This window comes from Lytechinus variegatus, chromosome 16 (assembly GCF_018143015.1).
Source record: "Lytechinus variegatus isolate NC3 chromosome 16, Lvar_3.0, whole genome shotgun sequence".
Lineage (NCBI taxonomy): Eukaryota > Metazoa > Echinodermata > Echinoidea > Temnopleuroida > Toxopneustidae > Lytechinus > Lytechinus variegatus.
In genome coordinates this window covers 20,988,595-21,004,936 of record NC_054755.1, presented here as the reverse complement: position 1 = coordinate 21,004,936, position 16,342 = coordinate 20,988,595, and the positions used below count along the sequence as shown (strand labels likewise).

General features: G+C 38.0%; 1 protein-coding gene across 1 annotated transcript in view; it reads right to left on the bottom strand.

Moving 5' to 3' along the window:
- Positions 1–14,946, bottom strand: part of LOC121430277 (nuclear receptor subfamily 2 group E member 1-like) — a 28,153-nt gene extending 13,207 nt beyond the window's left edge. The window contains exons 1-3 of the mRNA XM_041627555.1: positions 14,568–14,946; positions 12,289–12,522; positions 3,981–4,448 (exon numbers count right to left, since the gene is read on the bottom strand). Of these exons, the coding sequence (XP_041483489.1) occupies positions 3,981–4,448; positions 12,289–12,522; positions 14,568–14,571 (706 nt within the window). The 5' untranslated portion in view covers positions 14,572–14,946. The remainder of the gene's footprint in view (positions 1–3,980; positions 4,449–12,288; positions 12,523–14,567) is intronic.
- Between the last annotated feature and the right edge of the window lie 1,396 nt (positions 14,947–16,342).

The following is a 16,342-nucleotide window of genomic DNA, read 5'->3' as shown; positions in this document are numbered from 1 at the left end:
TGATATTTGGTTATATTTATCGTTCGGATTTACCAGTCGATTGCTTTCGTTAATGGAAAGTTAGGACAGTACACACCCTCCCCCTGAATAAAGAAAACGCCCTGATTAATGGGTCAGTGGTGATGTAATGACAGATTTTTTTTTTTTTAGTTCATCTTTTTAGTTCTATCTTTAAAAACGAGGTTGTTGAATGGTTTCGGCGTTACTATCGTGACTACGTGCAAGGAAGCCTTCGACTCATCAAGAAGTGAAAAGAAAATTATGAGTGAAGACATACTTCAATGACGCAGTAAATCAAGATAATTTTCTTTTTTATCGCTTTATTTTTTTCGTAGGGTATCACAAATACTTCAATTCCTGATGATCATGCGCAGTTTGAGCGACAGTAAGATCTGAGCGTTTGCCGTCCATGCAGCATAAAGAAATATACTTACTTAATTATTTTAGCGCCAGTCTGAGGGAGGGGGGTAGTCTTAGATGATAAGAGTTGTAGTTAAGTTGGTGAAAAATATGTGAAAACATATTTCAGTGCACACTGTCATGTACCCACAAATGAGTATTTTTAGTGCCAGAGTTCTTCGTATTACGAGTGAAATGCCCGAGTTTATATACCCACACCTACTCTGGCCTTATCTTATATAATGCAAATTTCCCAATGTAATGCTGCACTCTTTAAAAGCTAGTCAAAATGACCATTCTCTTGGTCTTTTAGTGTCCGACCAAGAAAAGTGTTCAAAATCAACCCAATTATTGGTTAAAATCTACCAGGAATTTGATTGACTTTGGCCAATTGTATCGGTCTGACATAAATCAAGAGAGTGGTCATTTTGACCAATACTTTTTTTCAGAGTGATAATACAGTTACAGAAGCAAAACCGTATTCAAAGTGACCGACACATTATTGACCTTGGAAATAAAATGAAAGCTTTGTAGGTCTGTGTTTGTGACTGTAAACTCTTCAGATACTTGGGCAAAAATTCCCAGCTTTTAACCAACCCTGGGCAACATACTGTCCACACAACTATTGGTTAAAATCTGTTCAAATTTAGTAAAAATATAATAATTGAGTAATAAATTTGTTCAATAGGATAACAATTGCCCAGAATATATATATTTATACCAACATACATGACCCAACACAGTGAACAGTATTGCCCAACATTTTAAGTGTGTAGTTAGTACCGCATAAAGACCCATCACTCTTATTTCGGAGGAGTCAAATTTGACTCGAATATGGAACCACATGGGAGTCAACTCTGTTTCAAGTCAAAGTGACTCGTTTCCAAATAACACTGTCTCAGTACTGAGTCATTTGACTCGGAATACAGTTGACTCTCAGCTATTCAGAGTCAAATTTGACTCCGCAGAAATAATGCGCTACCCAGTACCTTTTACCGTTCTTGCGAAGGTAACACTGCCTTGATTTACCCCATTAGGAAACTGGCGACACTCCGCCACTTAGGTGTGTTTCGGGGCGAGTTGAATTGTGGCTTACCGCGTTGGAGAAAGGGAGCATATTCGAATGCTTTGCATTTATTTTGTTTCATTGCTTTCTTTTCAAGATGAGAATTCTTAAGAAAACAATTGGGTTTAAACCTAAAATGTGATACTGAATGCATTTTCACTTTACTCTTCGGAAAAGGAGAGAGAGGTGAGATACACCTAGAGGGTTTCCCAAATCTTGAATCCGGAAATAAATTATTGGCCTGAAATTAATGCTTTGTTGGATAAGATATTAATGCTGTGCAACTCTCACCTAATATTTGGTGAATTTCACTTTATATTAAACCTGTTTTCACCTCACACTAAACATACATTGTAGAAATGGAACATTAATTCCGGCACTAGAAGGTGTCCCGCAAGAAATACTCCCAGAGGTGCTGATATTAAAACCTAGAGTTTGAACTTAACACCAAGGAGTGTTAATGTAATAATCAAATATGGTTTAATTACACCCACTTTTGGTGTTGAACTAACACTGTAATTTAACACCGGTGAACACGTATGACTAGTGTGGTCATGCATGAACACTTGTTAATATGTATTAACACCGGTGCTGTGTACATTCTAAAATAAGAACAACCATGGGTCGGTGTACAAGGAACCGGGTCTGCCTGTGCCACATACCGGATCGGTTAAAGGTCCGGTCTGATTATTACCAAATTATTTGTTTAAAACCGAAAAAGGCGTTACGGATTATTTTCACTTTTACCAGATTTGTTAACGGTGATATATATTAATCCATTTAAACAGGTTTTATTGATCAATGTTCAGTTCGTTTATTTACATGATTGAACAGGTGCGGCACCCACATATTTTTATGGTGGGAGAATGAGCTGTATGTGTACGTCCTATCATTTTGCAGTTGATAACAAAACAATGTAGTATTGCTTCATAACAGTAAAACATCTTAGTTTTCTTCTACTTTGGTTTCCTTTTCCTTTTCTCCTCTTCTTTTCTTTCCGTTCCACTACCTGAAAAATCATAATATAAGGGGGTGGTTGCCCCTTTGCCCCCAGGTGGGCTGCCCCTGCTTTGTATTAATGAAGATATCTACATAATTTATGACTATCAATGTTTTTATAATCATATTGTGGAAATTATAAAGTAGAAGGCAAGAGCTTTAATCAAGTTCCAAGATTATTTTTCTTCTCTCTCAAATAGTTGTGTAATTTCATTTTTTGACCTCACTTTCACTCACATAACAACTATTAAACTCCCACTTGTATGTTTCCATCACACTTACATACAATCATTAACCTTTGAAATGAATTCATAATAACGATTTATTTCCACGTATTGTCGTTTATATCTACAGCCTATATTGTCATGATTATGTGACCGACGAGTGAGACTAATTATTTCTTTGTATCTATAAATTTGATTTCATTATGTAGTCTGAAAGTTTAAATTAACATGAATCGTGATCACTCAATCATAAACAAGGGGCAGTACAGTCATTTCGAAATATTTTATTTTATACAGTATGAATTTAATACACATAACATATTCTTAGAACGAAATAAGCTTATAATCATTAAACAAATATTTGAAAAATGGAATGAAAGGAAAGGACTAAAATTATTTAAAACATGAATTACTATTTTGATGATTAATGAATGAATTAAATTAGTCAATTAATTAATCAATCAATTTTGATAATTAACTGTTTTGATAATTAATCAATAGGTATCGTGAAATACAAGTACACAGTGTTTAATTTCATTTAAAATGTAGGACCTTCTGGGGGGAGATTTTGCAATTGAATTTAAAGGTCAAGTCCACCTCAGAAAAAATGTTGGTTTGAATCAGTAAAGAAAAATCAGACAAGCACAGTGCTGAAAATTTCATTAAAATCGGATGTGAAATAAGAAAGCTATGACATTTCAAAGTTTTGCTTATTTTTAACAAAATAGTTATATGCACGAGCCAGTTACATCCAAATGAGAGAGTCGATGATGTCACTCACTCACTATTTCTTTTGTTTTTTTATTGTTTGAATTATACAATATTTCAATTTTTTATGAATTTGATGATTAGGACCTCCTTGCCTGAAGCACAGAATGTTAAAATAATGGAATTCCACGTGTTCAGGGAGGAATGAAACTTCATTTCACATGACAATGACGAGAAAAGCAAAATATTTCATATTTCATATAATAAAATACAAAAGAAATAGTGAGTGAGTGATGTCATCAGTTCCCTCATTTGCATACCGACCGAGATGTGCATATAACTATTTTGTAAAATTAAGCGAAATTTTAAAAGGTCATAACTTTCTTATTTTACATCCGATTTTGATGAAATTTTCAGTGTTTTGCTCGTTGTATTTTTCTCCTTATTTTCAAATCAAGTTTTTGTTGGGGTGGACTTGTCCTTTAAGGAAAAGAAACGCATCGTGTTTTATGGAAAAATCTGGGGTAAGGATTTCTTAATTTTGTGTCGGGAGATTTATAGGAAAGATTTCTTTATTCACATACCTGTGTTATCATCTGATCTCATGGCTGCGGCTTGAGTCAGGTGGGCTGCTGCAGCGCTCTGGGGAGAGAACACGGCGAGGTGCCGCTCAATGCCAGCACCACCCTCCGCCCTTGCTGCTGCTGCTGCTGCCGCCGCAGCGGCCGCCACGGGTGGGAGGTGCAGCGAGAGATGTAATCCCGGGAAGTGGGCGTGGCTCGCCAGCATGGGGACACGCCCACCGTGCCCATTTCGCACAGGCACGACCCGAAAAGCGCTCCCACTGGGAGGCAGGGAGTCGAGGTCGGCGGCAGCGAAATGGGCGTGTTTGTGTTGGTTTGTGTTCCACGGTTGGAATGGGCGGAAGGAGGTTTTAGAGCCGCCACCTCCAGCCCGGCGGAGATCGGAGGGGCGTCCGCTTGCCGAGCAGTGACCCGGTTTCACCTGTTGCTGTGGTTTCTTCTTACGTGGCCCCCTCTCTTCTTGGACGGCTGTATTGAAGAAAAAAAAGTTTGTGAAATGGTCCTGATTTCGACAACCATGCATGGATCAAAAGAAAAGCACGCTAACTTCACGCACAATTTACTGAGAAATATGTAAAACTGCTTGGGGCCCTTTAATGTTTTCAAAGGGGGGGGGGGGGCTGACCATGCAAAAATCACAATCATAATCACGTTGTTGTACATGGTTTTGAAAAAAAAGTGGGGGCTGGATCCCCACCACAGCCCCCCCCCCCCCCCGGCTTCCACGGCCCCTGCTGATGACCCTTTCTTGTACTAAAATAGCGGCGAACATTATTTTAACTATAATTTTAATCATATTGCGAATAGGAAACTTTCCCTTTAATCTGTACAATAATCTAAATACCCCCTGAAAAAATTCAAGTGATGCGACCGCCCCTGTTGTTTTCAACTTAAAGGAAGTATTTATGCTCATCATCTTCGTTCATTTGGCTTCACATTGGCCTACTATGAATGCATGGCTTCAGTTTATTAGAAATTTTAATGCATAAAAATAATATAAACCAACATGATCAAGGCTAGACAACTACGTAACATATTAATGAAAAAAAAAACAACGTAAAAATACATGTTTCGCAATTATTGTGACCACTGTACTGTAACTAGGGCTGATCTTTCGTTACAGAGAATGTGTCTCTTTTATAACAGCGAGTACTAAAAATTTAATATAGATCGGTTTCAATATGTGAAAGCGTATATGAAATATGGAATTAAGGGCCTCAGGCGTCGACTCATTTCTGAGTGATGAACATATTAAGAAAAAATAAACAATTACATACTGTAATTGTTCACGAGAACTATAACTCTCACCCTCTCTTCTAATATAAATATACACTGTAAAAACTGTGGTGTTAAAACTGACACCAATTGGTGTTAATAGAGGACCACACCCTGAGGTGTTAAAATTACACCCTAAAGATTGAACATAACACCAAAGAGTGTAAATGAAACAACCAAAGATGTTGTAATAACACGGGCCTATAGGTGTAAAACTAACACCACCAATTAAGCACCGATGTAAAATAACTGTTGTGTACACCGGTCAACACCACAGTTTTTGCTGTGTAGATGGTAATTTGTAAAGGTATATTATGTTTCATGATGTTGTGCTATGTTTTGACTCGGAATCGCGTCAGTCGGGATTCATATTCCCTAATCATACACGTATTGTTTGCCAATTGGAGGATCGCTAAATGACAATTTGCATAATTTTACTACTATCTTGGTTTTTTTTCTATTTTGAATGAAAGTATTCGGAATGGCCCTTCTCTATAACTTTGTAAATATATTTCATGAAAAAAAAATATATATTGGGTTTGATTTCTCTGATATCACAGAGAGAATATTATAAGATTTTGTTAATTTGTATGTGCGCTCTACACAGCAAAAACTGTGGTGTTAACCGGTGTACATAGAGGACCACACCAGTTATTTTAGACTGGTGTTAAATTGGTGGTGTTAGTTTTACACCTATAGGTGTTATTACAACACCTTTGGTTGTTACATTTAAACTCTTTGGTGTTATGTTCAATCTTTAGGGTGTAATTTTAACACCTCAGGGTGTGGTCCTCTATTAACACCAATTGGTGTCAGTTTTAACACCACCGTTTTTACCGTGTAATAGCTCATTATTGACTTCATTATACTATGATTATATAAAACTAAAACATGCTCTTATAGAAATGAGTTACTCATTCCTAGATACGCGCATTCGGCATAATTTAATTGAAACATGCGCACGGCTTAATTCGTAAGATATACCATGAGACAAATCTAGATTGCACACAGTTCAACGCGCTTTTATTTCGCGCCTGTGCCGTTAACGCACCTTTTGACTCGAAGCGACAGATCTGGAATCCAAGCTATATGACGGAAGATCAGCATAACGCACAAACTCATAAGGTGAGTGTGGGGTCAACAATGTTTTACTATACTAAAAACTGTTGCCCATCAATGATCACTAAGACTACAATATTTCGCTTGTACCTTCATTCTCGAAGAATAATATTAGACATGTAGCCTCAAAGTCATGACGAGGCGATAGTTTTTATATTGCCCTCATGATCAGTCTTTATTTGTATAAGATACCACGTGACTCAATTTAGACCAATCGTATATTAGTTTCTTAGAAAGTAAGATATCTCCACATACAACATGCAGAATAATTGTAAGATAATGTTTTCCTTTTACAAAGTCCTTACTGGCAAATTAAATTTCTAGGAGAGTTTTCTAAGAACAACAACTTTTTTTTTTTCAAAAACAAAATCATCAAGACGGCTGTAGGCCTATAATACTTTATTTAGTTGTAGGAGGAACCCTCAAATAGGCAATACTATTACGACACACCCGGCGGTATTTGGGAGCGACGGCCACATAAACCCACCGACGTCTGATTCTCCGCAGATCTTTCTCTCTTTTTTTTCATTACAGCGTGCCAACCCCTATTGTGACGACAGCGGCAAATCAGAGGTGTGAGGAGGGGGCGCGCCATGGTGTGAACGGTTGTACACAAGTCGGTTGTATATCAGGACACCATTTAATAATTCTGACCTGGTAAAAAATAGATTGTGCCTGTCCCCGAAAGGAAATGTAATAATAAACCACCGACCGTTTACAGGGGGCAGGGAGGGCTGGGAATGGCTGACTACATCATATGAGATGGCGTTTAGGGCCAAGACGGCCGTTGTCGTGGCGTAAAAAACGCCTCAATTCACGATTAGCGCGACGAAACCGGATACAGTTAATGCAGCGGCTGTGTAAATGTCGCCGGGGCAAGACCGGCTTTGTTGCCCACAGCACTGGTATGGTGCCTCGGCTAATACTGATAATGACAACATGTGCTGTATATATTGGACCTTGTTTCGCTCGAACTGTTCTCATTTCGGTGATTTTGTTCAGTTTACTTATTTCACGTCCATCGACAAAAGCCGCCCGTGCCCGGCGCACGCGCCGATGTCAATGGCCACTTATGGCGAACAATAGCGGAGCCCAACCCGTCCACAAATACTCGCCGACTTTTTACCGCACAACCTCTTCATTGCGGGCTTGTATCCTAATAACTGCATCGTTTCGAATCAAACTTCCCTCATTGTTCTGCTGGTGTATCAAATTATCCACGACCCTCTGAAGAGGCGAGGGGTCCTCCAAACTCCGGCCTTGTTTACAACCACCAGCGCAGGCCAAATTACATTTCACAATTCTCTTTTTATTTCATTTCAAAAGATTGTTTGCTCACCAACGGCAGGTATCTGGATGAAGGGAAGGACGGAGTCGCTTCGACTCGCGCATCAATGCGTGCGCACGCCAGTTGCGGCTTAACCACTGGGCTTAACCCAAAACTGCGGAGCGCGCCATGGGCTTATTAAACACGGGTTGATTTTTAGACTCCAAAACAGAGCCTAAAATAGGGATATCTTGAAGAAGTCTTAACATCTATTGTGTATCGACCACGTGTAAGTCGCACCCTTTTACAAAATTCTGTTCTGGTGACGGCGGACCTTGCACAAGCCTCGAAATAAAAGAAGCGTTTCTTGTTACACATTTGACTTTGGTTTGTTAGATACCGCCTGTTTAACCAAGAGTCAGCGCGCAATGTCCCTCTTAAAGTCGTGTGTTTGGTAAAATTAGGGGTATTGTTCGAAAGAATTCCGAGCAAAGGCTGTGTCAAAATCCCTGCAATAACAAGAAAATCTATTAGTATCGAACGTCAAAGAACACTGCTCAAAGTTTTAGGGGCTGTCAGTGTTAAATTTTCGACATGTTTTGGCTCTATGTCAAACAGAGTATGTGACATTCTACTATGTTCGCTGTAAAGGTTGTCATGGTAACGGCATGACGCCCCCTTTTTCAGATGGACGTTGAAATATCACATTGCTTCCGAAGCGATCAATCATATACGGCAAGACAAAAAAAAAACGTTGTGAAAGTTTTCATGACGATTTTGCTGTGAATAATTAAACTGAAAAAAAAAAGATATGGATAAATAGAATTAGAATGAGGAAGTTAATCGAAAATGTTTCTTTCATCTTTGGAAAATAAATTTTCGAAAAATATGAATGCAAGACCTAAAGACTTCATTGATGTCATTACTACCAGATTATAGCTTTAATGGTCGCTAATGAAATCTGTCCATTGGCGGCGGAAGCCAAAAATTTTAGGAGGGGACAACCAAAATTTTTTTGACAAGCAAAAAAAAAAGGTTCAAAGGTTCTCAACCCAAAAATTTTAGGGGGGACGTAGGAAAATAAATTGACAAGCAAAAAAAAAAAAAAGGTCATCAACAACAAATTTAGGGGGGACCGTCCCCCCCCCTCCTCAAATTAAGGGGGGACACGTCCCCCCCCCCCCCCCCCGCTTCCGCCGCCCCTGAATCTGCCCAGTCTCCAAGCCAGTATACGCACCAAACAAAATGAAAAATTGCCGAGATGGGTGACCTTGGGTCACATTTAAGGTGGGTATAATAAACGTGTGTAAACTAATTTATCTCTCCATCTTAGCCATGAGAGACTAAGGAGACCACAATCTGTTATTGATTGGCATATATAATTATTGAAATAATTATGAGGTTGAAATATTTTGGTAAAATCTCACCTAAAATTAAAAAAATCTGATTTGAAACCGAACAATACATAAAGGCTGGATAAACATTGTTGTTTTTATACGATGTACGCTCAAGGTGGAACGTCCTTTTTTATAGCGCAATACGAGATAGGACATCAGTCCCCAAAACAAAACCTATTTGTATGAATAATTACACCCCTCGTAAGTGTTTTTTCATTGGCGCGTGCCAACTTGATAACAAAAACTATTTTGTCAGACAACTATAATTATAGATATCGATATTTCATAAAAAGTTCGATTTGCAGGCTTCTCGAAAGCCGTTATCAACTAATATAGGAAAGTTGACACAGCTTGATAATGTTAATTACATATTTTTGCTATTTGCCTATCGAACGAATAGATGTAATTGTGCATATTTTAAGCAACATATATACAGTACTCAGATAACAGTATTGATACGTTACAGCAGAAGTAAACGCAAATATTTTCAAAAAGCATCATCCATAATGCTTAGTGTGATTATAGTGTAGTTCATCAATGATTACAGACCTATTCAAGTATTTTAATGCAAAATGCCGTGGATATTTTTTTTCTTCAAGAATTAAGTTCAAAACTCAACTTGTTCGTGATGTTTTTAACTATTACTGGGCTTTTTATAGGTCATTTGATTAAACTGCTTGCTACACTCTAAAAACAAGAAATGTTAACTTAACATTTGAAAGATTGGAGGAGTGACAACATTTTCTAAATGTTGCATTTACCACTTTAAATGGTTCTACCCAACACTTAAAATGTTGGATTCAGCTTTATACAAGGTTGGATGTAACATTTGGAAAAGGTTGTCACTCCTCCTCAAATGTTGACTTAACATTCCAATTTTTAGAGTGTAGTGGATTTAATAGACAACTCTTATCATGCTTATAAGCTACTAAAAACTTCCATATGCTTGGCAGAGAGTGGATTTTGTGAGTAAAATTTCCTTTTGTCCTATTAATCTTGTCATGTCCCAATTTAAAGTAATAATCATACTTTTTATTACGTATACAATATAAGAAACGTTACTTTACACAAATAAATCAATCACAAAACATTGTGTAAATGTCTATGTATTAGGACTATTACATTCCACGTTCTAAGAAAATTCGTGGTCCTGCTCTCTGATTGGTTAAACGTTTATCACGTGATTATGTGTAGTTTGTCCAGTCATGCAATCGCCACAGTCGTGTTCTGTATTTTAGCGAGCTCTCATCGCAAAAACTTTTTGATTTTAGAATCAAAAGGAACTTGTCAACGTTTGGAGTTTGCGTGAACTATAAGGTGTTGCTCCGCGTGATACACTGCATAAAACTCTGGTGTTGATTTAACACCAGCCTGGAATCCAGACCAGAGAGGTGTGAAACAACACCAGTTTGGTTTTGGTCTAACACCAGATAAGTGTTTATACAACACCAATTAGTATTAAAACAGCATCGGTTTGATTTCAAACTGGTGTTGTTTCAAAACTTCCCTGGCCGTGTGGACATACATAGATTCCGGGCTGGTGTTAAACCAACACCGGAGTTTTTGCAGTGTATCTTGAAAGCACGTTGAACTGTGTAATATTTTACAAGTACCGGTTATATTGAAATAAGCGTGAATAAGCGAGGAGTAACTATATGCGCACATGCGTCCAACCAGCAAGGTTTAAAGGGCAAACAAACCAACGGCCTTATACAAGCCCCATCTCAAGTCCTAAACTATGAATATCTGGCCAAGTTCAATACCCATAATGCAACATTCTAAACAGTGCAAGTAGTCTTGAGATAATAGACCCACTAGAATGGTAAAACATTAATTCACTTCTCGATATACTCATATCACAATAATTATGTTATCATGACACAAAAAATTAGGTTATGTACACAAATTATTATTGACTAATTATATTTATCCTCTGTGTTACTAATAATAATTGTTTCAATAGGTATATTTTAAGACCAGTCATTTATAACACACAATCAATGAGAGACAACATGCAGTTCACTTCCCATTAGATTGTAACTTCCATGTAACTTCCATGTCTCGTTCATACCCATACACATCAAGAACTGTGCAGGTGCTTGGTTTGTTAACATTAAAGGCCAAGACCACCCCAGATTTTTTTTTTTTTTTTTTAAACAAGTGCAAACCTAGTTACCAACAATGCATACAGCATTTCCATTTATTTGAAAGCAGGATAAAAGAGCATTGTAGATTAAATGCCTTGCTCACGGGCATAGGTGCCGCGGACGGGGATCGAACCCCGGACTTTCCATGTATAGCCAGGCGCCTTAGACCACTCGGCCACGGCACCTCCACAAAATTGTTGGTTTGAATCGATAGAGAAAATCAAACAGAAATAATGCTGCAAATTTCATCGAGATCGGATGTAAAATAAGAAAGTTATGATATTTTTAAGTTTCGCTTATTTTTCACAAAACAGTTCAATGCACAACTAAGCGATATGCAAATAAGAGAGTCAATGATGTCCATCACTCCCTATTTCTTTTGTTTTTTATTGTTTGAATAATACAATTTTTTCAATTTCTACAGATTTGCCCATAAGGATCAACTTAATTCAACCATAAAATATTAAATTAATGGTAATTCCACATGTTCAGGGAGAAATAAAACTTTGTTTCACTTGACGAGGAGGAGAAAATTAGAATATTTCATATTTCTTATAATAAACTACAAACACTGACAAAAGAAATAGTGAGAGGGCGACGTCATCAGTCTGCCAATTTACATACCGACCAGGATGTGCATATAACTGTGTGTGAAACTTTAAAATGTCATAACTTTCTTATTTTTCATCCGATTTTAATGAAATTTTCAGTATTTTGCATGTTGGATTTTTCTATTTTTTTTAATTCAACATATTGTTGGGGTGGACTTGTCCTTTAAGAAACACACCAGTCATTTTTGCAACGGTGTTGAGTTTTTGTGTTAGTTCAACACCTTTTATGTTACTAGTATTACAACACATTACTTTTACACGCTACAGTATTATGCTCCATCTCTAGGGTGTAATTTAACACCTTAGAGTGTGGTCGTCTAGGGACACCAACTTGTGTCAGCTTTAACACCCACAGTGTCCGAGCCTCCCAATCTCTGTAATTTAAAGTGTGCTTATGCCATTCGCACCTTCTTGCGATCCAAGACTATTCAGACGAAGAGAAGTAACAAGAACAAGAACTATAACTGGCGCGAAGCGCTTTGTCAATCTCACCTGATTTATTCATGTTGACCGCGAAGCACTTCTTGAGCCGACAGTACGGGCACCAGTTCCTCCGCGCCTTGTCCACCAGACAGTTGCCCTTGCCAATGCAGGTGTAACGCATGTTCCGCCTGATGCTCCGCTTGAAGAAGCAGCTACAGCCGTCGCAGCAGTAGACGCCGTAGTGTTTGCCGTAGCTTTTATCGCCGCACACCTTGCACGGGACGGGGTTCGGTAAAGTCCGACCTGGATGAGATATAAAAGAAAAACGATTACTTTCAATGTCATTCTCTTGATACAAAATGTTCCTATCCATCCATCCATCTCATCCACACTCTTATCTACATGTTCTATCTATCTATCTATCTTTATTTATTTGTTTATCTGTCTATATATCTAACTAGATACACCCCGACTGATCAATCAATCTATATATCTATCTATCCATCCATCTATTTATCTTATCTTTCTTATCTATCAATCTAACCAAATATCCCCCATCAATCAAGTGGCATTAAGAGGTTCGATAAGGCCTTTCCTGTATTATAAATTAGAAGAATAAAGCGAGATTCCTTGATTTCACTCTCATACTATCTCTTATTTTAGAGACCAACGTTTTAAATAAATCAAACAAATTATTTAAACATATTACAGCTTAATTCGCGTACTGGCTCAAACAAAATAAGGAATAGCATTAACACTTATTATGGCAAATCATTTGAATATATATGTATATCAATTTACCGACATTTTCGACAGCAATCCACACCGTCCTAGTCACAAGTTTACAAACCTAGACTTGACTTCTAGTCATAGGTCAGAGATTTCTTATATTTGAATAGTCCCTAAGACCAGTCTGACCTTATTGGATTTATTCCACTGAATTCACAACGCAAGAAGCGAAATCACAAATCGATTTCAAATGATCGGTTCTGCATTGCATTTGGTCGATCAATTCTAACTTCAGAAAATAAATTTTGACTTTCAGTTGCAGCATGTAGACCAGCAACTATTTTGTGATTGATTTTTCGGACATAAAATTAATAACTCGTTTTTAGTTATAGGCCTATTGTAGGAATATCACCTTTGAATGACGGGAAAGATCTAGCATTTGCAGGGCAGTTTGGTAAAAGTGATTCTAATCAATATTCTGGAAAATAGGCCATTGTGGGAAAATGTAACGGAGAAGTAAACGGGGAAAGGGATATTGCTTTATGGTGAGAAAATATAAGAATGAAGGTATATCTCTCTCTAATAGGGGCATTGTTTCGCTCACGATCATCGTTTCTGTTCCGTTTATGGTTACTCCCGTAGGAACTCGGCAGGACAGATTTTTGCTGGTAAACGCCAAGTGGGTATATAAATACCTGCTATACGTTTGTTATAGAATTGGGATTAATATTTTGCCAAAAAACTCATCACTTTATTCTGTGCTTGTCAAATGAATATTTTTTTGCAGGGGTGGTTTTATTGACTCCAGACCATTCATTGTGAATACATGGCAGAAAACATTCACGAAATTCACCGTTTGTATTCAGAAGTTATGTGAAGTTTTGAGGTATCAGAGATGCGTTACAGAGTAAAATTCAATTTGCTTTGCTTTACCTCTAACATGTCTAACATAATTATCTATATCTCAACAAATATTGAAAACAATGAATAATAATAAAAATAATACGTTATCATTAATGAGTCAAGTAATACCAATAATATTATAAATGCTTGAGACAAAATCGAATCACACAGTATTGAATCTACGCAACATAAAGTCCAATTTTTACAATAAAAGTTCGTCTCTGTTTTTGAAAACTTGAATTAAAAATAATCGTACTTCTTTCAAACCTGTTGAACAAATGACTCACTCTTATCAAGGTGAAATCAATTTTGACATGTAAGTTGAAAATGAATTTATAGTACTATCAAATTCTTGAACAATGTAAATAATCAGATAACAATGCTTTGATGGTTGTACCTAAGTGCAATTTATAAACTTCCATGCGCCTAAAAACAATTTCCATTATATCTTTGTCAATGTGATGATTTGTATTATAGCTTTCGTTGTGTTATTCATTTTCTCTTTTCTCAGTCATATACTAGTATACTGTATTGAATTCGTAAATTTCTTAGTTGTTTTTATATTTAGATTTTCGATTATCACACCGTGAATTTTCCCAATCTTGAAGATTTATTTTGAAAAAAAACCGAAGTTTAAAAAAAATATCATTCTCAAATGGTGTCTCAGTAAGAATACCATATCAGGTAGAAGTGATGATTAAAAAAAATATGCTTACCCATTGTGTTGTTTAGAAAATTAATCCTGTACTTGTGTTTATATCAAGATTTGCTAAAAATCCAGCGAGGAAGTCGCAAAAAGTTAAAAGAATTTGAAGTTCGCAGAAAAACTTTGATGGCATTCAGCAAAGTAGTAGGGCGTCCCCGAAAATTTCGCTCTCATTTGAAGTTGTTAACAGACGATGGGGTCAGATGCATGGAAACTTCTTCTCGAGAAAATGAGAAATCGTTGATAAAACCCTTCTTAGTCAAAGAGGTGGAAAGACGATGAAGCGAGCAGTCTGTGGTGTCGGCAGGCGATCGCAAATTTATAACGCTCCGGCTTGGGTTGAGATTTTCCCGCGCGTATGGCAGTGTATGTAGGGTGGCGTCCTTCTTCGCTCTGCGGCGTCTTGTTCATGGTGATCCGCAAGTCAAGGCGATATACATGACTCCCGACTATTTTTCCATTTGCTTATCCCGGAACCATGCATGCGAAGGGCTGGGAAGATTAACGGACGTTGTATAAGAAGCGCTAGTCGTATCTTTCTTATTTCCTCTTCCGACCCCCCCCCCCATCTCTATCTCGTCCTCCCTCGCTCTTTTCCGCTTCCTCCCTTTTTTCTGTATTTCTTTATTTTTATATATATGACATCGGTTTAAGCTTGAAATGAAAGTCCGTGGTTTTTCAATTCAATTCAATTCAATTTATTTATTAGGTAAAAAATCACATGATTTTGTGCAGCCATGGCTATCGTTTTACCAGGGAGTTGGATTTAATGAAAGGTGCTGATTTTATTCAAAGCGTTGGCAGCACCTGGGAAGGGGTAAATGTCCCTCCTTCAATTAGAACCCCGCCCCCCCCCCTCCAGCTCCCCAGCTCAACTCCTTATTATTATTTGGCGGTACACGATACATTTTCCTCATCTACCCCCCCCCCCATTTTCTCTTTGCCCTCCATTTACCCCTTTACTTTAAAAATTCCGGTGCCGCCATTGATTTAAAGGCTTGAAGGCGCAGAGAGAAAGATAGAGAGGAAGAGGAGAGAGGGAGAGATGGTGAGATGGAGGGGGAGAGAGGGAGTGGAATGGGAGAGCAAAGGAGAGAAGTGATTTGCTGAAGCTGTTTTCGTCAATGGACGAAAGTTTTCATACTGTTGGGCGGTCTGAATTATGCGGATCCCTCTTTTGTTGTTACACCCTCCGGACATTGATGCAAACCGTTTATCATCTATCGCCACCCCCCCCCCTTCACGCCCGCCAGTCTGTGTAGGGGTGTAGGAATGTGACCCCACCCCCATTTTTCTCTCTCTCTTCTATCTCATCTCCCTCTAAAAAAAGAAAATATAATTGTGAGATTGGACGAAAAAAGAATTAAAAAAATATCCGATCTTTGTGGTCTAGTGGTTAAGACACCTGCAATCTAAGCTGGAGGCCCGGGTTCGATACCCAGCAGAGACATTTTTTAGCCTCACCAAAGCTCATAGCTCTCACTGCAATGAATGAATCCAGATGTCAATGGTGTCATGATCCTACTACAAGGGCTGCATTAGCCTCTTGTCGAGGCCCTGGTGGCTGCTTCTCGAGCGAAGCGAGGGATTTCCTAATTCGCGAAGCAAATTAGGCCTGGCGCGAGCCAAGGCCTCTTGGCATCTGAGCTGAATTATATATTCATGAGAAACCTCTTCCTAATGAATATACACGAGTCATGATATCACCGGACACCTAGTAAACCAATGAAATGCCAAAGCTGTTTCGTCCGGGGTTCGGAATACTATAGTAGTCCACTATTCTGC